The following is a 27358-nucleotide window of genomic DNA, read 5'->3' as shown; positions in this document are numbered from 1 at the left end:
CAGCGTTCAACTTTCCCTACTCTGTGGGTGAAAGGCAGCAAAATTATTCTCATCCCTGAAAGCACTAGGCTGTCACCATTGTCTTCCTACTGAGCAATTGTATTGCAGCTTCTTTCCAAGATGAGTGGTTTATTTCTCTTCCAAATCTCTGCTATAGGACTGTGTCACCAATGAAACTCAAATGAAAGCATTGAGTATCTACCACATATTGATGCATTTGTTGTTTTACGAAACCTGGCTGCATCTGGATAAGTAATGTCAAGGTTAAACATCCTTTTATCAAGAAAGTCCTATTAAGGACATCAGCACATCTGCTTCTCCCCACACTGTTGATTTTTGCTAGGCTGTATTGGTTAGCTGTAAAATTGAAATATCACAACAGCAACTCCCTTGAAGTAAAAACAATGATCTCGATTCCATCCTGTGTTTTGGACAAATCATTGTAATAAAGGCTACAGTGAGCTATGGAATGCCCTTATAATTTCCTGAGACAGGGATCATAAGGAAAGACAACTGAAAACTTTCAGTTTCTGCTGGAGAGATGGTTATGTAGGACCTGGCTGTCCCCCTAGAGCTGAACTTCTCTACATAGAAACACAATAATCTGGGAGTAGCCCTGCTCCAGTATGCCTCTGTGGGCATTAATCCTGCAGTTTCTGTACAACCAACCATGAGCAGTGGCCAGCAGACCTACACTGGAAAAATACCTTGTGGCTGTGATGCCTCATGATTTGGATATAAACCTAGATGGCATGGCTCAAGGGAGGAAGAAGTATTAACCAAGCCTGCTGCTAGGTGAAGTCTTTGCAGAAAATAACAAGTTCAGGGAAGAGGTTAAAGGAAGTACATGTTGCACAGTGCTGGCAATATTTTCTTTGCTACAACCACCACAAAAATCAGACAGCTAGACCTTCATTAAGTTTTATTTCTTTGTAGCTTGAGAAGTTTTCCACAGCCAGAAAAACACCACTGCAGTCGGATTGCCTAGAGGCAAGGACGGGTAAAGCAATATTTTCTTCTCACTAATGTTAATGTGTATAAGACGACAGAAAAATATGCCCACTAGGGATCCACACCTGAAGACCAACACAACTAACGGTGTCTTAGCAAAAAAAAAGAAAAAAAAAAGCTCTTCAGAGTGCTTTCTAAGTTATTCAGCACGAAAAGGATCTTATTCAAGGAGTTTCACTCAAGTGAAGAGCCGTTTAGTTAAAAAATTCATAGAACATACAAGGGCTGCTCAAAGACATTTTTATCAGCAGGTAACTGCTTTAGCTTATCACCACAATTTCTCTGTACATGGGAGTTTGAAAACAGAAGAGTGAACTGACATGAAAACAGTCTTTGGTGACAGGAAAGAGGTAGTAAAGTGACACAAAGAACATCCTCAGGACCAACTGACTTTCCTATATATCATGATTTAGGAGAATGAATATGCATTAAGGTGAATAATTTTTCTGATAAGGTGAAATATGGCATTGCCAGTTCAGCCTAGCTGATATCCAGAATCACACAGCTATATTAAGAGAGAAGGTAAACCAATGGTTTATACGTATAAATTCAGTGTAAGGAAATCTAAGGTAATGAGGCTAGGCAGAATAAAAAAGGAGACAGGAGAGAAGGGAAAAAGAAAGATGCTCTCTCTGGCCATATGTTTAGGGCACTGAGCAGAAAGAGAACCAGATGGTGTGGTTCAGACTTTAAAGTATAGTTCTCTGAATTTTAACTAATACATTAATGCACACTGGATGCATGAGATATTTTATAAGACATTAGGCAATTTTTTTTCCATGAAAATGACAGAAATTATTTAATCTTCTTTTTCTGAACCTAGATGTTTCTTGCTTGCTTTGGGTTGGCTGTCTATGGATATGTAATGAACCTTGTCCCAGAGCCAGATTTTTGCTTTATCTTTAAAAAGATTAAGCTGTTACTCTTTCTGATCTCTGGAAGCAAAAAAAAAAAAAAAAAAAGCACCCGAAACACTCAAGAGGGAAATGTCTGTTCTGGTGCTTATTCAGAAAACCCTTTGATATGGAAATCATTGGCATTAACTTCTGTAGCCTCTGGCCTCTCCCCAGGAACTCAGACAATGCATGCAAATGCCTAGACCAGTAGCCACTGAAATCAAGGACTAACAAGTTTCCTGTTCCTCTTTGGACTCTCCCTCTTCTGTCTGGCGATAGCTAAGTATCTCTGCCTGCCAGCACAAAGACTGCATTTGTACAAGACCTGATAAATCATTGTTGCCCATTTTCCCGGGAAGGACTGGTGTGCAGGTACCACTACAGGCAACAGATGTGAATGTCTAAACTGGAAGCCATCAGCATATCTGCTTAGACACACCCTAATAAATGAAAATGCTCCATTACCGCCAGATAACCGGTAGGCAGGCTCATTTGCTGACTAACATGCTGTCCTGAGGGCCACCTTGACTTGCTTGTCATCACTAATGCTCCAAGATCAAGCAAAAGGAGCTGTGACAAGACTACCACTGCTTAAATATGTACCCTTGTCAGTAAATGAGAGACACCCCTTAAGGTGGGGAAAGGGCCTCTCAAAGCACCCATGAGACTGACACGCAGCCTTGCCTCTGTGGCACTTCCCAGTAGGGTCAGGGCACACGTTCCTACTGCTGCATCATTGCAACTGCTTGCAGGACCTGCAGTGGCCTTTTCCTGCCTTTTTGCTGGCTCTGAGGTTTTATTTTCTCTTCCATGGGATGGCTTGGACACTCCTGTTGGACACTCCGTCCCTTGTGGTTGTTCTCATTACATAAAGCCATAGTCAGAGCCTATTCATCCCTTTCAGGACAGTGGGGCTAGGCAGACCCAAACCACTTCGGTTTTGACTACTAGGCTTTCACTTTTCTCGAGCTATCCTATTGTCCCTCTGCCCCACACCTACACTACCATTTATTTTCTTCTCTGGGACCTGAATATTTTGGGGTCAGGGAAAAATGCAGGTTTTTTAGAACCAGATCGATAAATATGTCTAAAATGAAGAATGTAAAAAAGGGTGTCCATAAGTAGACACACAGGGAAAATTAACAATAGGAGAAAGATACATATATATAGATATATATAGATATATATAGATATATATAGATATATATAGATATATATAGATATATATATATAGATATATATATATATGTGGCACTTCCCCTGAGTTTTCCCAAATCTTCGTTCGCGAAGCTCAGCCATGATGACTTCCCCTGAGTACTGTCCTGACCTCCACCTATTTTCTGCTCAGAGGATTTCCTCAGCCTAATGCAGTTTGCTTATTTAGTCACCTTCAAGAGATTTCTCTTCCAACTTGTTCATGCTTTCAGATGTGAGTCTACCCAAACCTTTTGCATTCACATCACTCAGTCCTTTGTGGGATGCAGAATAGGAAGGCTTTTATTCAGTAAGGCACTGTCGTGCTGGGGAACAGGTTATGCAAACACAGGAGCTATGCATTCACTTGCCTAAGGTGATGAATTTCAACACATTGGAATTTTTTTAAGCCAGTCTAGGGCAACAGCAAGCTGTCTCAGAGTCAGAGTCTGAAACAGTGAAGAAAGGGTCTCCTAGAGAGTGTTAATGGTCAGAGGTACTTCTACATGCAGGAAAGGTGCCCTGTTTTGCAGTGTGCTCGTTTCATATACCTGTACCTTCCTTCATCTCTTCCAGATCCTTGCCAGAGGGACCATGAGTATTCAATGCCGTTGTGTTTCTAAGTTATAATCTCCCACATCCCTTAAATGCCTTTTCCTGGTTTAGAGGGAAACAGCTACATAAACTTGGAAGGACTTGTCAAACGATTCCATCTGAACCAAAATGACAACATAGTCTCTCAGGACACTGAGGTCTGATTTCAGCAACCATCTTTTCTCCACCTGAGAGAAGAAGAAGTGGAGAGGGGACAAAACCTTAGAACGGACATATCAAACATCAGTGACACCCAGAGCATGATGAATACCCAGGTGATGGTGCATGGCCCTTGAAGCGAAGCTGCTCTTGATGCCAATCAAGCAGGCTTACACCAGCTCACCTGAAAATCCCATCCAGCATAAAAGTGCTAATATATAAAATGTCAGTTGTCCATGTTGTAGTCAACTATGCATTCCTGGCAGATACAGTAAATCAAGACAGACACAAGAAAACTTGAATTAACTGCAGCAAGACCAGTCTAAACCATTGATTTGATGGGTCTGATGGAGGGATCTATTGCCCTATCCTGAGGCTTCCTTCTGCTCTGTGGAGGATGAGAAGAGACACGTGACTCAGCTCCACCCAAAATAGTGCCTTTCATCAGCTCAAAGTATGAAAAGCTACAAGAGAAATACATATATGTAATATATATATAATCAAAACTGAGCACTTTTCCCCCATGAAATTAGGTGCTCTTGTGGGATGGAGAGGAATGAAGAGCTGACATGGAAGTTAATTAAGTTCCTTTATAAATGCAATGATTTCCTTCAGTCCCCTCAGAGAAGAGGGTACTGGTGAGATAAACCTGACTAGGGAAAACCAAAGACAGAAAACTTTAGCAAACCAAACATCACAATTCTACAATCTGACTTCACTAAACACTGTGTACCTTAGGCATACAAACTGAGTAGGAACTAAAAAAGCAAAATTTGGGATGTGCAAAGGAAGAAACCAGATAAGCAGTGGTCTTTTCTCCCAAGTCTTGCACAGTATGTCTTTGGTAATGCATCCATGGCTGGATATTGGGGTTTGAAAGGCTACTCCCAGCAGCACCTTTACCATCACCTCCTCTGGAACTCCCTGCAAGACTCCCTCTGTATCCCGTCCAGCACAGCACCACGGCACTGAAACAGAAAGTGCCCTCAGTTCTGCCTGTTGGGAGGAGGAGGAGCTGTCAGCTGAACAGACAGGGAAACTGCCTTGCTTTTAGCAGCAAACAGGCTCTGGTCTTTCCGTAACACCTACCGTTGCCCTCACATGCCCTCCCTACAGCAACTACCATCCCCTCCACCAGGCACGGCTGCAAACTGGGCTGTTCAATCAGGAATTTTTTTCTGTTGTGCCACCATCGAGTGGCACACTGCTTTAGCTTGTGTTTTAAACTCTGTGGTCAAGTTGCTCACAAAGACTTACACTCGCAGAGCTGAACAACAGTACTAAAATCATTCCCCACTAAACCTTCTGCTGAAAGAGTTCCTGTGACAAGGATCACAACCCGCGCATTATGGAAATTACAGGGAGTAACAGAGAGGGCTTAGGAATTCGTTCTTTTTTTAGTAGAGACAAAGTAATAGGCACAGATGTTCATCTCAGAGCATGCTTCCAAATTTTCCCCCAGGCTACACAAGTCCAGCCTCATGTGAGGTGTGGGGACTGAAACATGGAGTGTCAGTGTTAGAAGTGTTCCCAGAGCTGGATGTGGGAAAGCAGGCAGCGGCTGGAGCTTTACCATGCAACTTTTAATTCAGTTAGGTGATACTTTTGCAGATTTTCATGGTTGTTTCTAATATGCTGAGGTTTTTATATGAGTACCTACAAATGTTCTGTCTCATAAGATGGGCTTCCTACAGCTGTATATCCTCTTCATAACTTTAGTGAATTTTCTTTTTCAAATTTGAAACCTCCATTTTCTACATAGAAACAGGACATTTTGCTACTGTGCTTCGCTCTCAGAACATTTTTGCTCCATCGTAAACATTTTGTGTGCACTTACCTTCCTAGCTTTCATTGTTTAAGCTCCTTTTTCCCACCAGGTACTCACCATGAAAGGCATATGACAAGTAGACCAATACTGTTTCATTAGAGAATGGTTTTCACGCTTTTCCTAGTCCGTGAAAAAGAGCATAAATATTTGGAGCAGGAAATAACATGAGAAGGAAGTTAAAATTATTTTCCAGGTTATTTGGTTCTTCAACAGCTCTAATTCATTACTGCACGAGTTGGCAACGATAACCAGGCAGAACTCTTTCCCAGTATTCTCATGTAGATGATGGGTGGTGAAAGTGGAAGACTCAGGAAAAAAACATGCTGTCAGCAAGACTTGGAATCACAGATACCAAATGATACTTGATGAAGCACTGAGATACCTTTTCAAGCACAGAATCACAGAAGTAGCCATAGACTTTGTATGGAGACCACCGTAGTCTCCTTTCATAGATGAGGCACAGAAATTTGCAACTAGAACAAGCAGTCTGCAAGTCTGCATGTCCCTTAACCCTTGGGTAAGACATTGTGAAGGTAGTGTGTTTTCCACTGTGATCAAAGACAGTCTACTTCCAAAAATTATTCAAGGATGGAGGGAGTGCAATGCCCTCCTGGAGGGTAGAAAATTAGGACATGGAGGGCTCTCAGGACAACCAAGCCCAGAAGGCAGGTTGCAGTGAAGCCTTCTTAAGCATCCAGAAAGAGCGGTTTTGTGGGACCAGTGAGAGCTTGATCAAGGTCTCCTCTGTGCTGCAGTGGATGGGAAGGTCTTGACTGCTCAGTGAAGTACATAGAAAACATATTAATGACGTCTGCCTATGCAGGACATTTGAAATCTACACTCGGTCAGACACGTGGTCTGTGCACAACAGGTTTTTCCAAGGTACACGAGGGCTTGACACTGCCTGTAGGTAGTTCCTATGCTGTGAGCAAAATGGGAAACACCATATTATTCATGAGGGCTTTGCTGTGTATGTGCAATACTGTTGCTGCTCTGTGTGTATGAGAGAGGCCATTTGCAGGACTTCTGTCATCAGGCAGCAAGGCAGTCGACTGACAGGCTAATCCACAGACCTGACTGGTCTTGAATCTGCCAGGAGGCATTCTTTAAAATAAAGATTCAGCTCCTATCAATTATCACTGCCCTGATGATAATGAGGTCATTTAAATTTGCATTAACAGAAGATCCTATTTAGATTAATTACAGATTTCCCAAACTCATGCCTGTGGTGATGGGGACAGGACATTCAGGGATTTCGGGAATAGATCAGAATGTGGACATTGAAGCAATTTTTCCGTCTCAGACCCACCTCTGACAGCGAACAACTGAATGCACTTAAGCATACTCCCTCTTGCTGAGATACATGGGCTTTAGTTTCTTCCTCTAAGGAGTTAATGCAGTTTGCAGAGGAAAGACAGAAATCATCATATACTTTTAGCATTCATGAATGCTTTATTTTAAAGTGCGGGTCTTCCCAGAAGCAATACAGTAACCCTACAGAAATCCAGTCTGGAGTCTTCAAAATCTTCTAGGGTTAGTGTGTCCACGGCTGATGGCAGATACTGTCCAGTAGCTGATATGTCCAGATAGCATCAGGTAGGTGTTTATAAACCAATAGAAGTGTTAAGCATGAGCAGCCACAGTGCAGTAGGTGTCTGACAAGCAGCCACACACATTTCCTGCAACAAGAGAGACAAATGCACCAAAAAAAAAAATTATAGACACTGTAAAAAAGGTCTATTAATATTAAAAACTATCGGAGCATATAATCTTGTATTTCATTGCCCTGGTCAACTCAGAATCCTTCCTTTATGTTACTAGCTATATTACCACAGAGTCTGTTCCTGGCAAGTGTTTAACACTTAACAATGGCTCTTGCCACCAAAGTTTTTGTGCTGTGAACATATACTGAGAACACAGAGCAGATAAAATGCACACTATTATCATTTTACAGTCGGGCAACCGAAGCCTGTAGGGAAGAAATCTGTCTGAAGTGAGGTAGGGAGTGTGTAGGTCATTGTGAGTCCTGCCATGCTCTTGGTCTATACCAGTTCTCTCTTGTTTTGTGCAGACAAACCCTGCAGTGCTTTTACCTGCTCCTTTTGGAAGATTATTCCCACAGGTGAATACTCTGTGTTAGCAGGAGCAGCTTCCTGACATGAAAATGCATGAATTGGAATGAAAATGAAGCTTCCCAAATTAAAAGAGCCATAAGCACTTGTACTTGGTCCTGTAATAGTAAAAAATGCTTATTTCTCCTCAAGAGGGACAAAACCAACTGATCTATTTTCTGGACAACTGTCTGCAAGATCCATCTGAGAGTTTCCTACCTCACAGAAGCAAACTGAAGGTTGCTTTCCTTTTACAAAGGTGCTATAAGACTATCACAGGATTGTCTTGGGAGACAGTCCTGCTAATGATCGTGGAAAGTGACAAAGAAAATGAGCTTTAGTTGGTGACCCTCACACCAACAGCCTTCATCAAATAATCTACAAATAGCTTCAAAAGCAGTTGTACCCTGATCACAAAGTGACTTACTGAAGAATTCATTCATAAATGTCTTCTTTTCTTCAAACTACCCTCAGCCAAGACTACGAAAATAGAGAAGTGGCATCACTTGCCCCAGCAGTTATGGAGTCCACATTACTTTGGTCCAGGCAAGGGAAAGCCCACCAATAACACCTCAGTATCCATCTGGTGAGGGGAGTATGCAGAGAAGTGGTTTGATGGAGGGCTGATAATGGAGCACTCAGGGGGAGAGAACCAGGTGCTCAGACTCTAGGCCTTTCTCCCTTTCTTCCTCAGGAGGAGGGAAGGAGACATTTGCCAGTATGCGCTTAAATGATGCTTTTTCAGAGTTGACAGGTGAGTAGATTCCTAAGGAAACATACCCAAGGGCTAGAACAGAGTTTGCACTTAGATTACTTCAACCTGCTGCACCACTAAGTTTACATACACAGAGTTCTACACTTGCCTCACATTTCTCCTCTCTCCTTGCACTGTTTCTCCTATGATGTTCCAGCACTAGTCAGAATAATCTTATCTCCATGGTGCTCAAGGTGTAACTAAGCAAGTGTACATGTAATGAGAATATTTTACCTACCCAAGATAGAAACGGAATTTTTTTAAGTAGTCGGTCATTGATTTCCGGGTCTAGAGAAGGGAAAAAGAGACATGAATGATTTTGAAATGAAGTTTTCTGACTTCTAGGACAAAAAACATTGAAGAATTTAAAATGGCTTGCACACTGACAAAACTGAATAAGAAGAAGTGGTGAGCCTGAGACATAGGAACTTAGTGATATAAGGAACCACTGGGGCTGAAAAACTCAAAAGGAGTCGCATTCGATGAAACAAGATTTCCAACTTGAAACAAAGAGAGATGGAGGAGGCCCTTCAGGTGCAGGTGTAAGGAGACCAGTGCAGTTCTTTTTTACCAGTTTCACCATGGCTATCTTCTGAACGAGAGAGCTTGGGCAGTCATCGACCTCCTTTCTTTCTTGGCTGTGGAGAAAAAGAAACACCAACAGAGATTGCAACTAACGCAGCTCATTGCACATTAATGAAGACAACATGAGGAGGTGCTGCAACCTAACAGATGCCTTGGTTGTGGAGAAGAGTTTCTTACTGCTTCCCATTACATAGACAATTGCATTAAAAAGTATCGCTCGGTAACAGCATAAGGGGTAAAGACTAGATTGATGGCAAAGTTCACTTGGGAACTTTGTAAAAAGTTCATTTGGGAACTTTGTAAAAAAGATATAATTTCTCCCTCCATCCCATTTCCCTACATCTTAAATTTGACCTTTCTAGACTGAACATGTTTGGGTTTCTTCTTTCTAAAAATATGTGTAGCTTTGTTTTGTTTTGAACTTCTATTTGCTTTCATTAGGCATCAAGAACATGATGTCTGGGGATGTCTGCAGACAGTCAGCTTCCAAAAAGTGTCTGTCTCCAGCAACCACCTAGGAACTGGAGATCCAATAAGGATTCTTAGGATGGAGTCACCCTTCAGGAGCAACAGCAGGGATAAGGAGAGGCAAACAATGAATTTTCAGTCCAAGCACTGATATCACTTCACTGTCTCAATAGGCTAAAATCAGAATTTTGCCAGTTTGTGTTGTCAGGCTGTTCAAACTACCTTCTCTAACAAAGCACATGCTTTTTATCTTGTGTATTCTTTTTTATCTCCCCCCCTCTTTACCTGCTTCCTGCTCCCAAGGCTTCTATCTGAGTCTGCAATTCCTTTGAGTTTCTCCTGCTAGCAGAAAGAAAAAGAATGTTTTCCATCATGACCATTTCAGTGTTGCTATGCTATACAACCCCTTGTTGCACATTATACAACCATCTAGAGAAAGCCTCAAACTTCTGGTGGTATATTGTACCTTGTCATGTATTTGTACACACCTAGATTGACAACCCCTTTTACCTGATGCACTTTCATAGGAATTACCGCATGTAACAGCTGAATTCATGGGTTCATCCATAACAGACAAAATTAGACAATTAGGCAATTAGGCAATCCTCAAGTAGCCACGCAGTAGTAAGCAAGTATGGAACAGCCTAGAGTGAATGCTATTTAGATTGTTTTACTGAAGGAGAGCATTAGTATTACCCGGTTTCTCCCATCAAACGTGCTACCGTGGTGGCAAGCTATTGTCTTCTATGATGACATTGCCTGATGGAAGCACTACAGTAACTAAAATAGATCTGCAGTGCCCTTCAGGTGTGCGGATAGCTGTACTATTGCAAGCAGCAGATATCCTCTAAAATACTTGCTGCTTTAAACTTTAGATTATATTTCAGCCTGAGTTCTTACAGTTCATGCAGTGCATACATAATGTCGTTACACAGCTCTCTTTCTGCACAAAACTGAATCTCAAACCACTTCAGAGGACTGAAAGAGGAGCTTTTAAAAGGGGCTCATACTTATGCTGGCACATCATACTTGAGGGTTAATTTGGAAGTGATTGCAAGAAGGAATACTTAACCCCTCGTGTGTACTGAAGTTGGAGGATATCTGCATTGCTATGCAGTTGAGAAACAGGAGAGTAAGAGCGAGAAGCCCTGTGCTGGGCTTAGTACTTAGATGTATTTTGAAATTCAGAGACCCTATGTAACCTCGTTGCTTAAAGGAAACTACAGTACAGTAGTTAGTTGACGGGGGAGCATGTTTTCAGTGTCACTTGTACTCTGGCCATGAAAAGGGAACACTTGCTTGTAAAAATAAGTGTGTAGCTGCAGGCTATGCTGCTGCTGTTCAAGGTGCTGCTTTTGCTTGTTATTCTGCAAAATAATACTACAAACCTGATATAGGTTATTAAGAAAGAGTATTGAAATTAATATCCAGGAAATGCCTTACAATTCTGGTCTACTGAGTAAAAGATAAGCTACTCCTGGAATCTCTTAAGAATGAGATGAGACATTGCAAGTCTAAATTTCATTTGCATTTCTGTGGTTGGGTGATTATATGACAGAAAAAGAAGCTGTTCTACATAAATATGAGGTGCTTGTTTGGTGCTGCATAAACCATATTAATTTACAATCATGAAGCATGTGCTTCACGTATGGCTGATGTGGAAACATTCTGGAAACTATAAAAAAAGGAACCCAGAATAGAGGACATTGCTAATACTTACAACCCAATTAGTTCAGGGTGCTTGAGTTGCTTGTGTAAGTGCTTTATTTTTATCTGCATGCCCTTAAAAGTTCAAAAGAAGAGCAAACAATCTTAGTATTAGTCCATCAGTCTGATGTGCAATAAAAGTCAAGTCAGAGCTTATTAGCATGAGATCAGCATCAGTGTTACCCTTGCAGATATTATATTCTGCTCTCCCAAATTGACTCTGATAGAAATCTACAGGAACCTGCCCTCCTGGTATTAGTTTTATATTGCAGTAACTTTCTGGGTGACTTATGTTCCCAATAATACAAGGTTACTTGTTTTAAAACCACTCTTGCTGGTTTGCAGACTATGGTCTGCAAAACTTCTAACTGAAAACTTCTCAGTGTTGCATTATTTTTGTATTTCTGAGACTCATGGCAGGCCTACTCCCCACACTCTTACCTGTATTATATTTTACTCTATTGTTTCTCTGTTTGACACCTTTGTAAAACTATTCTAGGATAGTGATTGTCTGAACAAAGAAAGAGCATGTAATGTGATATGCAATAGAATGTCATACCTCTAAGACTTTGTCCTGTGATATGACTAATTCTCTTCCTTCCAATATTTTGCTTTTTGCCTAAAAACCAATAAAATCAAATATGACTTGTCAATGGGAAAGTTTTTATATTAAAACTAGTGTTGATCAAATTTTCAGTGTAAGGAGACTACTCTTGTAAGAAGAGTAGTCACCTGTGAAAAGAGCTTATAAAAAGCTACAAACCAGCACTTCCTATCCATCAAACATTTATCGGAAGTCGGGATTACGTGATCACACTATGTGTTTGACAGTCTTTCTGGCCCCAGAAGTTGTGGCTGGTATTAGCAGTGAAGGAAAACCTTACTGAAATAAAATTCCTATCTGTTTGGTAAGAATAGGCAGTGGGATAGAAGACAGAAGCTGAAGATGGTATCCACGCTGAGATAAATGCTTTGAGGGTGGTTATAACCATTTTATCAGACCCAGAGGATCTACACAAGCAAGCTGCTTGTGACCACTGGGGAGGCATTTTTTCATTATCAGCAGGAACTAGTGCTCTGCAGCACCTGCATTACATGTCAGACTGGTGCGACAGGCAGCTCACTGGGGATCAGTAGCAGAATCATAGAATGTTCTGAGCTGAAAGAGACCCACAAGGATCATCAAGTCAAATTCCTGGCCCTGCAGAGGACAGCCCAAATATTCACAAAGATTCATACCACATGCCTGAGAGTGTTGTCCAAGTGCTTCTTGAACTTGGGCAGGCTTGGTGCTGTGACCATTTCCCTGGGAAGCCTGTTCCAGGGACCAACTACCCTCTGGGTGAAAAACGCTTTCCTAATATCCAGCCAGAACCTCCTCTGACACAGCTTCATGCCTGCCCCTCTGCTTCCTTACATGAGGAAACTGTAGACTGAGATGAGGTCTCCCCTCAGTCTCATCTTTTCCAGCCTGAACAGGCCAAGTGACTTCAGACGTCAGCCTCCTTGTATGGCTTCCCTTCTTGGTCCTTCTCCATCTTTGTTGCCCTCCTTTGGACACTTTCTCATAGCTTTATATCTTTCCTATACTGTAGTACCCAAAACTGCACACAGTATTCAAGGTGAGGCTGCATCACCACAGAGCAGAGCAGGACAATCCTCTCTTGTGACTGGCTGATGATGCTGTGCCTGAGGCACCAGTAGGGTTCTGGGTCACTCTATTGACCTCACCATCTAATAAGTGTGTTTGGGTGCAGTGAGTTGAAGTAAAGTAAGTAAAATGAGGAACGGTATCTGAAGGAAACTGCAACAGTCCTTCCTTAAGTTTGAGAACTGAAATACAGGACAAAGTACTGGGGGAAAAAAAAAAAAGCTAAAATAATATTGGGTTTGCATTTGAGTGATTCAGTAAATTTTAAGTGAAAAAACCAAATATATTGGAAATACATTTTTTTTTAATCACATGATGTATGCTGCAGAGTCACTTGCAGACCTGCTTAGCCATGGTTGTATAAGCTAATGCTGAGGGGATGATGGCAGGGGGCAATTGCATGTGCAGTCATGGACTTGGACAAGATGTCGTACATCAGCCAATAGTCCTGACTGTTCTACCACCACAAACAAGGGGTGGAACACTCAGTAACTTGGGGGACGCAGAATGCCCTGAGCAAAAAAGCATCCTCAGGAGCTGGGGAGTGCAGGAAAAGCCTGGGGTTGGTGGGACAGAAGATGAGTGGGAGCTCCCAGTGTGCCCTGGCAGCAATGGAGACCAGCAGCTTCCCACCCCTATTGGCAGAAGCATAGTTTGTAGGTTGTGGAAAGAGCTCTCTTCCTCTACTTAGTACTTGTTAGACCATATGTGGCTACTACGCTTCCCCTGGTACCTGATGATAAGGCCACAGGATGGCTGTGCAGGTGTCCAGGAGGATGGAAAGGGTCCTTTCTTGGAGTTTTTACAGTTTGGCTGCATATAGCCCTGAGCACCCTGCTCTGAGCTTTGAGTGGGAGGTCAGACCAAAGATTCCCCCACAGTCCCTTCCTACCTGAATTACTCTGTGATCCCATGACTCTGCTGACTCATAAATCAAGAGGGCCTGGTTTATGGAGGCCTGTCCTTTCTAAAAGTTTTGCTTTTCTATAACTTTGCATGAAATCACAGACATATGTATAATTTAAAAACCTTGCTGTAGACTTTGTTATAAGTGCTTGCATTTAATTGTTTTGTTGGAAAAAATCTCTCCTTTATTCATACTGAACAAAAAGAAATGATAAGCCTGTCAAGGCCGGGGGGGAAGCAGGAAAATTAAATTAATTTGTAAGTCAGAACAGTCTATTTTGTTTAGCATTACACTTTTTTAAAATCTTATGATAGTTGATGGAATATGAAAGATTTTAATTCTAGAAGGCTAATTTAAATTGCAGCTGTGTGTTTAGAAACCCAAGGCACCTTCCATTGGAGAGAAAAACCAAGGTGCCAGCTACCCTCATGCTTGTATTTGTTCCTGTGGTAAAACATGACAAGAAAGCCTGTTGGGTTTAAGCCATTGTTATGTCCACAAAATAGCAGAATAGGAAAATGCATGGTGGAAAATTGGTCAGTCACCATCTGATATATGTGAAATAAAGGTGGATCATGTATATTTCTTTATGGATAACTGCATGCCTTGGGACCAAACAATTTGAGATTCACCTTGAGTGGCATTAGAAGAGACCTCAAAGACCCAGTAAGCCATAAACTTGAAGCTACTGTGACTCATCCAGAAGTCTGCTCTCAAGAAATCCTTGCACTCAGAGACAGCAATGATAGGGGAGTTTTGTCATGCCAGTGACAACCAGCAAAAGCTTTACTGCACCCGTGTCTGGGCAGAGTTGCACATCACAGAGCTGCCCTGACAGGGTCTTCATTGCTCTGGGGCAAGTCCAAACTTACAATCTATTTTTAGTAATCTTGTCATCAACTTTCAAACTCTTTTGTCACATATCATGCTTATTTCTGTCTTCACAAGACCATGTTCATACCTTTATAAAGTCCTTTGTCTTTTCCTCTAACCTTCTCAATGACTCCTGCAAACATGCCTGTGACAGAAAAAGGGTTAGTAGTGGGTGAGGGTGGACAGAGTGAGATGCAAGGTGGTCAGAGGTTTAGTAAGATAGGAGACAAATACAAGTCTCGCTGTAAGTTTTGCGTATCTCAATACCTATCTATAGGGATTCTTAATGTTAATTATGCTGTTTGGTTTTATTTCTTTAAAAAAAACCCCAACCAATAAATCCTTCCTTTACCAGTTATTTGAGGTTGTTTTACAAACAAGGTGGAGGAACAGGTGTGTATGTGTGCGTTCATGAATTCAGCTTCCAATCCATTCCATACTGCAGTTACATGTAGAAATTAGTGGAAGGGTTAGCTGAACAGGAAAAATGTCCTCTTGATTGTATTTACCAGTGGCAGCAACTCTGGTCTTATGTCTTCTTGTTCTTGTGTCTAAACTGCAAAGCTTTTAAATAAGGAACTGGATTTCTCCTTAAGCATATGATATACCTAGTGTACCAAATGTTATCCCTGACTGAGGATCCTGTTTACCACAGGTTATTTCTGACTTATTATCAGCCAGTGTGTTGTCCAGCTGCATTCTTCCCCAGAAAAGATGCTCTTGCTCAAGTTAATCAATCCTTGAGAAACAGAAGTATCTGGACGTTTCTGGGCATCAAGTAAAAATGTGTAAAGTGTGTATACTACAGATTTTATCAAATCATTAGTAGCAGAATATGCTATTATTTGACCACTTACTTTCAAGTTATTTATGTCCTCTGGACATGGAACCTGTTGACGCTTGAGAAGATTATATTCATGGAATTGAGCAGTCTGAAAATTAAAATCAAATGTATATCATGAAAAATCAAAATAAATGTTATTAAGAAGAAAAAATGCAGTGGAGAGTACAGTTTTTCCTCTATTCTTTTTATACAAGGTTCTTGATTCTTCAGAGCTGTGTGCTTTCGTTCAAGATGGCAGAAAGTTTCCCTGTGAGGCCTAGTCTTGAAGTCAACAGACAATAAGAAGGTAGAAGTTTCTAAAGATGTCTTTTCAGGAACAGTCATCTTATTTCTGCTTCCCATCGAGGACATTATTTTCAAAGTATGCCTGAAACATTAAGAACTTAAGAACACTGGAAAGATGAAGGTTGTTTTGAAGGTAAGTCCTTAAATAATTTAAAACATATTTGGTGTTATTTTGCAGTTGTCTTTAATTGGCAGGACATTCATAATATTTGAAAAGTACATAATGTACATAAATTTCTGCTTTGCAATTAGCTAAATTAGAATATTGCCTGGCCTTACAAGTTTTCTTTTGACATGATGCTGTTGGTAAATATTTTTGTGTGTGATTGTATGCATGCTCCATCCCCTTCTCTGCCCAAAAGCACATGAAACAGAGGGCGAAAGCCATTTTGAATCACCCAGAAAAACTCTTCTGACTGCAGTGAGACCAAGGGAGTACAAGTTACTTGCCCACGTTCTCACCATGAATCAGCTACAGGCAGTACAACATGGTTGGGGTGGTCTTTGACCTCAGAAGACCCATTAGAAGTCCACATCCTACCTCCTCCGTCTGACACTCCGGTTCTTTCTTGCCCATTTTGGAAGTGAAGCCTTCAACATCTTTCTGTCCCGTCTCAGTCGCAGAGGGCACAGGTGATATCTGAAAACTACACAATGAGAGTGTCAGCCACCATTCTAGTTGTGTGAAAATAGGCAAGGCAGAAGCAATAGCATTAAAACAGAAATTCAAATTTCACAATACCTTTTGCATTTCTTTCCTCCCCCCATGCATGCTTTTTCTTGTTACATAAGATGATGATAAAATAACCAAATCAAGATTTTTTATGTAACACCAAGTTAATCCCATTTTTGACCAATGAATGATTTTGACAAACTTTCCAAAATACTTTATTGCATTTGCATTTTTCTGTATTTTTCATTGTCTGACTTTGCCAAGAAGTAGGTGCAACAAGATATATAGGGAACAAACTTATCTCATGTTTATTTTAGCCTAACAAGAAGAAGGAAGTTGACAAAATGTTGAGTTTTGAGTAGTCTGGGAAGTACCTGTACTTCTGCTCAGACCTATGTGACACCAAAACTGTCCACCTTGCAACCTTATTATGCTAAAGACTCTAAACGTTTTCCCATAGAATCATAGAATATGATGAGTTGGAAGGAACCCATCAGGATCATCTAATCCAGCTCCTGGCCCTGGGCAGGACAACCCAGGAATCACACCATGTGCCTGAAAGCATTGTCCAAATGCTTCTTGAACTCGGACAAGCTTGGTACTGTGACCACTTCCATGGGGAGCATTTTCCAGCACCCAACCACCCTCTGGGTGAAAATCCTTCTCCTGATATCCAACCTAAACATCCCCTGACTCAGCTTCATGCCATTTCCTCAACTCCTGTCACTGGTCACAAGAGTGAAAAGATTGGTACTTGCCCCTCTTCTACCCCTTGTAAGGATGTTGAAGACTATAATGAGGTCTCCCCTCAGTCTCCTCTTCTCCAGACTGAACAGACCAAGTGCCCTCAGCTGCTCTTCATATGGCTTCCTCTCCAGATCCTTTACCATCTTTGTTGCCCTCCTTTGGACACTCTCTAACAGCTTAATATCTTTTTTATATTGTGGCACCCAAAACTGTACACAAATTCAGGGTGAGGCTGCACCAGTGCAGAGAAGAGTGGGACAATCCCCTGCCTTGACTGGTTGACAGTGCTTTGCCTGATGCCTCCCGGGACATGGATGGCCCTCCTGGCTGCCAGGGCACTGCTGACTCATATTCAACTTGTCATCTACCAGGACCCCCAAGTCCTTTTCCCCAGCACTGCTTTCCAGCCTCTCATTCCCCAGTCTATACACACAACCTGGGTTGCCCTGTCCAACGTGCAGAATGTGGCACTTGCCCTTGTTAAACTTCATACAGTTGGTGATTGCCCATCTCTCTAATTTGTCGAGGTCTCTCTGCAGGGCCTTTCTGCCCTCAAGAGAGTTGACAGCTCCTCACAATTTAGTGTAGCTTGCTTTCTGCTTGTTCTAGAAGACACAGTAAAGAGGGAATTTGCTCAAGTGGCACTCACCTTTCAACATGCTGGTTTTCACTCACGGGCTGCTTATTTTCATCAAGAAGTTCGGAACCCATCTTGCTGAGATCCGTCTTTGCACTCTGTAGATGAGGTCACATCTGAAAGCAATATCTTCCTACAAAAACATTGCACAGAAAAATCTGTTGTTTCACACAAAACACTGTGTCATGCCCCATCTCCTGCAGAGCTGGAATGAGATGCTCAGGTGGATTATATAATTTGCTCTCCCCAATTCTTTGTGTCTGACAGACCTCACAGTGGGTTGTCTCTTATATGTTTGTAATACCAGATTTTTTCAGATTTTGAGACAGGCTGGTAGAAAACTTATATCAAGCTCTAACAGAGCAATGCAACCTGTTTCATAGCAGAGACTGCCATAAAACTGCTAAATGCAAACACAAAACCCCTTGGCTCTTTTTCTTGTTTTTAAACCATGGTAAGTCTAATTTTAATTTTACTACTGTAACTGTTGAATTTATCTCTATTTCCCTTTTTAGACAGGACATTTAGGCATAAATAGGCATGAGACCATCATACAGGGTGTAAGGGACTCATCCAGAAAGAACAGCCCCCATCCAGGGTTTAGCTAGGAGGTTACCACAGGCACAGGACTACATACCAGTGCCCCCAGGGATGCTGCAAAGGAGGAAGCTGCAGCAGCTCACTCAGCCTCTGCTCAGCAGAAGGAAGTACTGGGTGAGGCTGCGACACAGTTTTCTTCCCCCCCCACCCCCTGATCCCAAGCAAAAAAAGCTCTGCTGAAATTTTACACAGGCTTTCAAGGACAAAACAGTCTGCAGGAAAGGAGCTTTCACAGGTATTTCCCATGGATAGCTCTGCCACCCTATTTATAGAGCAAAGGGGTTGAAGTTCTGATGTTCACAACAAGGATGACAAATATTAACTGAGACACAGATTTTGGGCAGCTGCCCTTCTGAGTGCTGTAACTTGTCTGCTGATATGGATGCAGCCTGCAGCCCTGTGAGAGTCTATGGACAGGAGTGGTGGCTGTGCAGCCTGGGATAGAACAAAATCCCCCAGCTCACTCCAAATGAACAAGTGTATTCAAATGAACAAGTGTATTTACAAGGTGAGAGACAAGAGATGGGAGTGTAGACAGAGTGGCAGAGGAAATGTAGGCATTTCAGTCTGGCAGTGTGAAACCTCTGACATAAACCAAATTTTTACTGAACGAGGTGAGAACAAGATGAGGACAAAGAGTGAGATTTCATACATCATCTCTAAAATGCAGGATAATCCCAGCAATCCAGAGTAATCCAAACATTCATATTTTGTTCCTTGTAAGGACATCCCACACCTTGCATTATTTAAACTTCTTTATGCACCTCGAGTCTCCTCAATTTTGCCATCCAGGTAGAGAAACAACTTTGGATTTTTACAAAAGTTTGTCTTCTGTACTACCCTGTAAATATTTGCACTGTGGAGGGAAGGGAGTGAAGGGCCAGAGGGCCTTGAGACATGCTTGCATTGTGTCTACACCATCTTTCACCAAAGGTCACCCTTATGAGATAAGAAAGAAGGAAGACAAACATGGCAAAAACTGACCAAAAAAAAATCCCATAAGTCTTTTCTACATTTTCACACCATTCCACCACAAAGACTTACTTAAACATCCTTCAAAAAGCTTAACTCTGAACACAAGCAAGGAAAAAAAAAAAAAACAAACTACAGCAAAATAAGAAAGAAATGAAGAAAAACCTGAGTAAAAAGTGGCAGGTACAGTCAGAGGGGTATGCACCATGACTGACAAGGAAGAAGAATTCTTTTCCAAACATGGTTACAGATATATCTGTCATATCCAACCCCACAAGGCCCTTGGAAACAACGAGGTGGTGTAAAATAACACACACTACTCAGCTTCTTGCCTTTGTATTTCTCCAAGAAGACTCAGTTTTGCCATCAACTGAAAAAGCTCTGCCACCATCCCTGCAATGGCACTGTCCTAGATGTGGCTTTTGCAGTTGACAGTTTGGTGCAGATAGGTTTAATTTCCACACTGTCCTCGATGAGGGGGTGCTTCTCCCCATCAGTGTGGCAGAAGGGTGAGTGGTGTGCAGTGTGGGTTGAGGGGGACAGGTAAGGTTGCTCCTCACAATGTCCCCTTAATCCCACCATGGCTCCCAGCCCTGGTCTCGCCTGCAGGATTTTGCTCTCAGGTATCTCATCCTTTGGCAGCTCATAGAACCTGAACAGACAACGCACCCCAGCAAGGTGTAAGACTTGTTGATTTTGGCTTATTTTTCAGGTTTGCTTTGAAATTCCTTTCTCCTGATGGTCATTCTCTTAGGTACTAGTCATATCAGCAGTACTGTTAATTCTTATTGCAAAGAGAGTATATAATTTCCCTGTTTGGTTCTGTCAGCAAAGCAGCTAAGCTGCTGGGGCAGAGATGCAATTAATTTTGTAACACAGGGCTGCTTCATATTCAGGACCCAGTTCAACAAAGCACTTAGGCAAAGAAATAATGACCAACTTGAATGAGAAAATTAGTGCTTAAAGTTAATTGTGTGCTTTTAAAATTGGACCTTGTATCGTGCCAGTCAAATAAGCTACTCCATTACAAGCTCCTGATAACAAATACATGCCCTAGACTTTCTTTCCTCAAAAGGGGAAACAGATTTAGATGGAGCCTTGAAAAAGCTATCAACATTCAATAGTAACACAGCAGAGAGTTAAAATATGTTGGCTTGCTCCTTACTAACTTTTACCAACCAGAAAATGCAGTGTGGCAGCATTTCAGTGACGACAAGTCAAGTGTTTTAACGAGCAAATGGACTATATATTAAAGACCAAACAGGGCATTTTTCTCTTCCCTTGAGACAGTCTCAATGGAATCTGATAACTAAGTATTTTTTGACATCATGAGTCCTGAGATTTCTAATATGCATCACAGTAGGCCCACCAAAAAGTAATCTGAATGACAGAAGGATTAACCATGCAGAGAACAACAGGAAAGACAGGATGCTATCTGCAACGTGATGCACATAAAGCTAACGGTGGTGATTAGAAGTGATGCATTCTTGTGAAGCCAGATATATTCTCACATGGGCATAGGCTACAAGCAAGCTCATGAAACAAACCACCTCAGAGCTCTTGCTGACCAGCAAATGATATCTAATGCCGTACAACTGTATTAGATTAGGCACAGAGATATCCTGGCCTAAATAAACTGATGAAGTTATCAATTAAACCATGTTTCTATAGGAGAAGACTACAATGTCAAAACTTTCAACTTTTTCAACAAAAACTGTGTGATGGACAAAACCTGTGATGCAGCCGTTGTTGAAGTGGTTCATACAGTAAGCTGCCTGCTCATATCTTCATTTTTTATGCTGTTACTGAGGTCTGTGGTGAGCAGTCCAGCAAGGCTGTCACTTTTCAGAGACAGTCTCTGAGCTACTACAGATGCTAAAGCCAGATATGGTGCTGCATGCTAATGTACGAGATTCAATAACCTGGACCAAATTATTGCTGCAGTCCATGTCTGACCAGTTGGAGCTGATGTTATTTCTGTGTTTAATTTTAAATGGAAGAATGATTTTGCCGTTGCTGTTTTCGATTAATTGTGTAGTTTGTTTTTGAGCCTCTTTACATTTTAGATATATTCTGAATCTCCGTATCAGCCTCTAGGGATGGGTTAGTGTAGTGCACTGAAGTTTTCTTTGGAAGTCCAGAGCCATGACTGCAAAATGGGAATCAGAAAGCTGGCTGTTATGGTAATTAGTATGCAGTTTTAGTTGTGTAGGTGTGTGATGTGTTAGTAGGGAGTGTTTATTTTTAGTTCAGACATCTAAAACTGGTATTCAACTGTGTTCAGCTATGGGCTATGAAACAAGTCTGTCTAAAGCAAGACACTGCTGTGTTGTACAGGTACATGAATACATGCATGCAAAACAACAGGGAGAAAAAAACCCAATAGTTGCCTAAGATGAGATAGTTTCAGCTTTGCATCCACTTCTGAGAAGCCCTAGAGATGGGAATGACATCCAGCTTTCCAGGAAGAAGCCATGTTTTGACTAGAGAGGGAGTGGGAGCAAAGCCTTAAGACTCTTTTCCCATAGGCAGGGTAGCACAGAGGGTCACTGACTGAAGCAGTAATGGTGTAGGAGGTGAGACAAGAGGCCTAGAAAATTAGGAGAATGTTGTCTTAGTTCGATTTAAAACAGCAAGAGATATTTCCTTGAAGAAGTATTACCTTGACTGCTACCCCAGACTGTGAGTTGTGTCAGGCAGTGATCGACTCTCAGCAGTGTACAAAACACTTCCAAAGTGCTTCCTTATGCTGAATGCCAATAACATCCATAATGATTTCAATTTTAGCAGCTATAGCTCAGATGATATATGTTTAGCTTTAGTGTTCAGCTGACTCAATGGAAAGTATCAGCCTGGTCATCCCATTCATTTGATCTCCTAAAAATATCATCAAAACAGCATGACTGATGCAAATAAAGGGAGACAGAGTCTTTAGCTGAGGAACCCAGGCAGATCTGGTCAACCCTAGCAACTTGCTGGCAGCTGTTATACCATAACTCTCCCTCTCCATCCATCCTCTCAGCACTTAGAAAATTAGAAATGCTATCTTCCAAACTGAGGAACTTGGCCCTAAGAAAAAAATAGACAAGTGACAGTTGGCTTTGCTTTGCTCAAATTTCCCCATTCCCTATCTTTTGTGTGCCTGATTTTTCAGCCTCAGTGGTGTCTTTTCCCTGACTTCATGCGTTAACTTCTAATTCCTTTTTTCTGCTTGTGCTCCTTTACATATTATTTCTGTCTTTTCTTTGAAACATTTCGGGCTCTTTACAGACCATGTACTTCACTCTGTGTAAGTACTGGGCTGCTGCTCACAATCCCTCACTGAACAGCTCTCCTATCCTCTGGAGGAAGAAGAAATCTTTTGTCACCAGATGCAGAGGGCCTCACTTGAAAAAGGCAAGGGTTTCCAGTGTTCTGTGGTACAGATGTCTGTCCCATTTGAGCAGCTCAATGGTCATTAATATTTCATTTATATAGAGATTTCTTGCCTATGAATGGGTAAAAAACCTAAACATCTGAGTTCATCACTGCTCTGCATCCACCATGAGTTTTCAATGTTCAAATTCATTGTTTATTCAATGGTATTTTAAAAAAATTCTCTGCTATTTCCAAGCCCGTTTGCTCAGAGAAGAATGTCTACCTCGAATGCTCAGACAAGATGCCTTCATCTTGTTTTTAGTAGTCACAGTGCTTAAAGTACTTCATCTTCTCTTCCATATGGTTGGAAAGACTTGATTTTCCTGTTGGTTTTTTTGTTTTGGGGTTTTTTTTAGGCTAGATTTGGCAACCATGAAAACCACATACCAGCATCTGAACTGGAATAAAAGGGATATTTTTATGCTTTGTTTGGATTATCTTTTCAAGCCGGTTCCCAGGGGCATGTCCCAGTGCTTAAACTGGGAACCCTCCCAGTAGACCGAGACCTCTGTGCTTGTTCCGGAAGAGGAGGTAGTCAGAAGATAATTCCAACAGAAAAAACCTTGGAGTTCCTTGCATTTCCAGTTTGATTTGCCAGTGTAACTCACACATGTCCACAGGAAAGTAGCTGACATGCTGTAAAATTCCAGGATATATCTCTTGTTCTGAGTGATTTCACTGCTTCTAGTATCTAATCTACTTTTCGTGTGTCTAAACTGCTTCCCTCTTCTCCTTGACCAAAGACATTGACCATGTTTCACTGATTAACTGCACTGGAAAACCCAAACTGCAGAATATAGATTGTTGTTGCCTCAAAACCAGTTCTCTCTGCCCATGAGCAAACTTGTTCCCCAACCTGGCCACCACAATAGCAGAAGCAAAAGCTGGTTTCTATTTCATTCTCTGCACAACAGTGCACAGCAGAAGCAATGAATTTTGTGCTTAAGACATTGGAGCAAAAAACATGCTATGGGAAAGGTCATTCCTGATCTTTAAGGTCCCTTCTAACTCAAGCCTTTCTATAATTTCTATGATAAACCTTCCAGAGAATTCATGGTCAAGGTGGATAATTCAAGGTTTGAGCAGCTGCTCTTGACCATTGCATGCTGCTCTTTTGTCTTGTGAAAAATGCAAGAAATATTTGTAAAACAGATCCATGCCCCTTTGGGCTAGTAAAGGTTGGCTAAAATCAACTGAACTCTTTTCTAACAGGAATTGTTCACATTTTTTCCTCTAAGAAGACAATTCATTGGCTTTTCTGAAGAAGTTCAAAAACCTTTTCAGTATTCAAATAATCTGCATGTGATCCAGAGATGAGTAGTTATCACTGTATCACTAAACTTTGATTCCAAGGGAAAAAAATCAAGAAAATACTAAAAAGTTAATGCAAAGAAGCATCTACCATGTGCACTGAATGCATCTGGTCAGGCCTATGTACATGGAGAAAGTTTGTACAAATTACTAAAGACATCTGTCTTGTAAATTGAGGCAACATCTTGATACTTAAACTCTTCACAGTCTCCTTGTAATCTTCCTCAGTCTAGACTGCCCTGTATTCCTCATTCGCAAAATTCCAGGGTTGATAAAAGTCTCAATAGGCAATTCTTGTTTCTATCTCTCAAAGTCTTATCCATTCTCCTTCTCTTCAATGCTCAAAGAGATACTCAGAAACAATGAAGAGGTATCTTGTGATCTGCTCTCAACAACACACCAAGGATATATGTTTACAACTCCCATTTTCACCAGATGCAGGTGAACTCCCCACAGAGCTGTACTGCACAGAGTAGGAACCAACATTTGGCCGAAGACTCACTGACTTAGGCCATTTGAGTCCAGCAGCACTTTGGTGCTGCTAATATTTTCTTCACAGACATTAATTATAGGAGATTGAAAGGGGTTTGCAGCCTGTGGTGTGGCATAGTACATTGAACAGATATTGGGTTGAACTTCTGGTCCATTAACGTGTAGTTTCTGGATGCTAGAGAAAGGCCATAATAACTCGTGGCAACTTCCCAGCTCTCATATGTACTGATTACAACAACTTTCTACAGCCACCTAGGAGTTAGTAGGATGTCTTATCATGTTTATGTGGTTTTGACCTTCAAATGTTGCTGCTTGCTGTTGAGCTGAAAAAGAGTAAAGTATTTCTCATCTGAAAGAATAAGATTGGGAGAGAGAGGAAAACAGAATTAAAGACAGACAGATGGTCAGAAGGTGCAGGTCTGTTCTTCTGGTGATAGTGATGTTGTCTTCACACTTGACCCCATACCCTTTCTCTGTCCAATTGGCTCCATTGCTATCCTTTATCCTTAATCCTCACTCTACTACATTGTAATACTCTATTTACCTGGAAGAGAAAATAACTGGACATCAAATAAAAATGCCACAAAAGTTAAATGCTGTAGTGGCTACATATTTGCTAAAACTTTTTTCTCTCTCTTCATGGGTCTGTAGCTAGTGGGAAACTTTGTACAGTCCTGTTGCTTTTGTCTGGAAGTGATAGTATGAATTAAACAATTTTCCTTTGAAGATTAAGGAGGCAGTTGAAGGCTAGTTTCTAGTGTGATTTACTGGCATGTGATCATGCCATGGTAAAAAAATTACTTCCAAACTCAAACAGATAAGCAACAGCTGTTGGCTTAACTGCTATAAATTTTATTGCCTACCTGAGGGAATGTTTTACTCCGGAAGAAGCATGGACATGACTGTGCCTGTAAGGATCCAGTCCTGGGACATGGTTCAGCAGTCTTTGTGATGCAAACAGTGGACATGGTTGTAAGGTTCCATGCCTGAGGACAGCATTCTCTACATGTTCACCAGTGCTCACCAACACCATTTACTGCTTACAGCCCACATCCCACAGGGCCCAATCCCACATGCCATGAAAGATGAGGGGATTTGAAACAGTCAGAAAGGACTGACTGAGGGCAAATCCTTCCTGACCAGCCTGATTGCCTTCTGTGATGTTCTATCAGGCTCTGTGGATGAGGTGGAAACAGTAGATGTTGTATACTTTGACTTTAGCAACACCTTTGACTGTGTAGTAGCCATACTATTGTAGACCTATTGTATAGTCCATACTATTTCTGTGATATTTTTATAGCCAAATTGGTGAGATATGGCTTAGGTGGATGACAGTAAGTTGGGTGGAACATTGGCTGGCTGACTAGGTTCAAGAGGTTTGGATATATGGTATGAAGTTCAACAGACAGCCAGTTGCTAGCAACATTTCTCATCTGATATTGAATTAAAAAATACTTAAGATGTATTAATGACCTGGTTGATGGGATGGACTATACTCTCAGTCAGTTGGAGGATGATGGACTGGAAAAATAGCTCACGGGAACCTTGAGAGTTGGCAAAGGCAAATGCAAAGCCCTGCAGCTGGGAGAGAATAAGCCCTTGAAACAGTAGGGGCTGGGCACTACCTGTATAGAAAACAGGTTTGCAGAAAAGAACCAGCAGGCACTTGGTAGAGAAGTTGAACACAAGGCCTGGAAGCCAAGAATCATGGAACCATAGTCATAGCATCACAGAATAGCCTGGGATGGAAGAGACCTTAAGGATCATCTGTTTCCAACACTTCTGCCCATGGGCGGGCATACTCTTCACTAGACCAAGTTTCTCAGCACTCCATCCAACCTGGACTTAAACACTTCTAGGGATGGGGCATCCACAACTTCCCCAGGCAACCTGTTCCATTCTCTCAGTAACCAGTTTCTTCCTAATATCTAATCTAAATCTACCCTCTTTCAATTTAAACCCATTCCCCCTTGTCCTGTCACTATATGCTCTTGTAAAAAGTCCCTCTCCAGCTTTCTTGTAGGCTCCCTTTAGGTACTGGAAGGCTGCAGCTAGATTAGCCTGAAGCCTTCTCTTTTCCAGGCTGAACAAACCAAATTCTCTTAACCTCTCCTCACAGGAGAGGTGCTACATCCCTTTGGAGTTGCTCCAACACCTCTGTGTCTTTCCTGTGCTGGGAACCCCAGAGCTGGGTGCAGCATTCCAGGCAGGGTCTCACCAGAGCAGAGCAGAGGGGCAGGATCACCTCCCTTGACCTGCCGGCCACACTGCTTTGGATGCAGCCCAGGACATAACTGGCTTTCTGGGCTGTGAGCACACACTGCCAGGTCATGTCCAGCCTCTCATCCACCAGCACCCCCAAGTTCTTCTCAGCAGGGCTGCTCTAGATCTGCTCATCCTCCACCCTGAATTGATACCGGGGGTTGCCCAGGCCCAGGTGCAGCATCTTGCACTTGGTCTTTTTAATCCTCAAGTGATTCTCGTGGGTCCACTTCTAGAGCTTGTCCAGGTCCCCCTGGATTGCATACCATCCTTCAGGTATGTTAACCGCACCACTCAGCTTGGTGTCATCTGCAAATTTGCTGAGGGTCCCTTTGTCTATGTCATTAATGAGAATAAAAAAAAAAAAAAAAGAAGGCCAA

General features: G+C 41.8%; 1 protein-coding gene across 1 annotated transcript; it reads right to left on the bottom strand.

The window, feature by feature from the left end:
• Positions 1–7109: 7109 nt before the first annotated feature.
• On the bottom strand, positions 7110–25669 carry LOC116780584. Its single transcript, XM_032675776.1, has 10 exons — positions 25580–25669; positions 17937–18057; positions 16409–16514; positions 15596–15670; positions 14827–14883; positions 11867–11926; positions 11321–11382; positions 9119–9185; positions 8786–8835; positions 7110–7361 (listed from the first exon to the last, which is right to left on the bottom strand). The coding sequence occupies exons 2-10, from the start codon at positions 17996–17998 to the stop codon at positions 7217–7219; spliced, it is 684 nt and encodes a 227-aa protein (XP_032531667.1). The 5' UTR covers positions 17999–18057; positions 25580–25669; the 3' UTR covers positions 7110–7216.
• Between the last annotated feature and the right edge of the window lie 1689 nt (positions 25670–27358).

This window comes from Chiroxiphia lanceolata, chromosome 1 (genome assembly GCF_009829145.1).
Source record: "Chiroxiphia lanceolata isolate bChiLan1 chromosome 1, bChiLan1.pri, whole genome shotgun sequence".
Lineage (NCBI taxonomy): Eukaryota > Metazoa > Chordata > Aves > Passeriformes > Pipridae > Chiroxiphia > Chiroxiphia lanceolata.
Note: the sequence above shows the minus strand (reverse complement) of the source record. Positions and strands in the feature narration are given on the sequence as shown.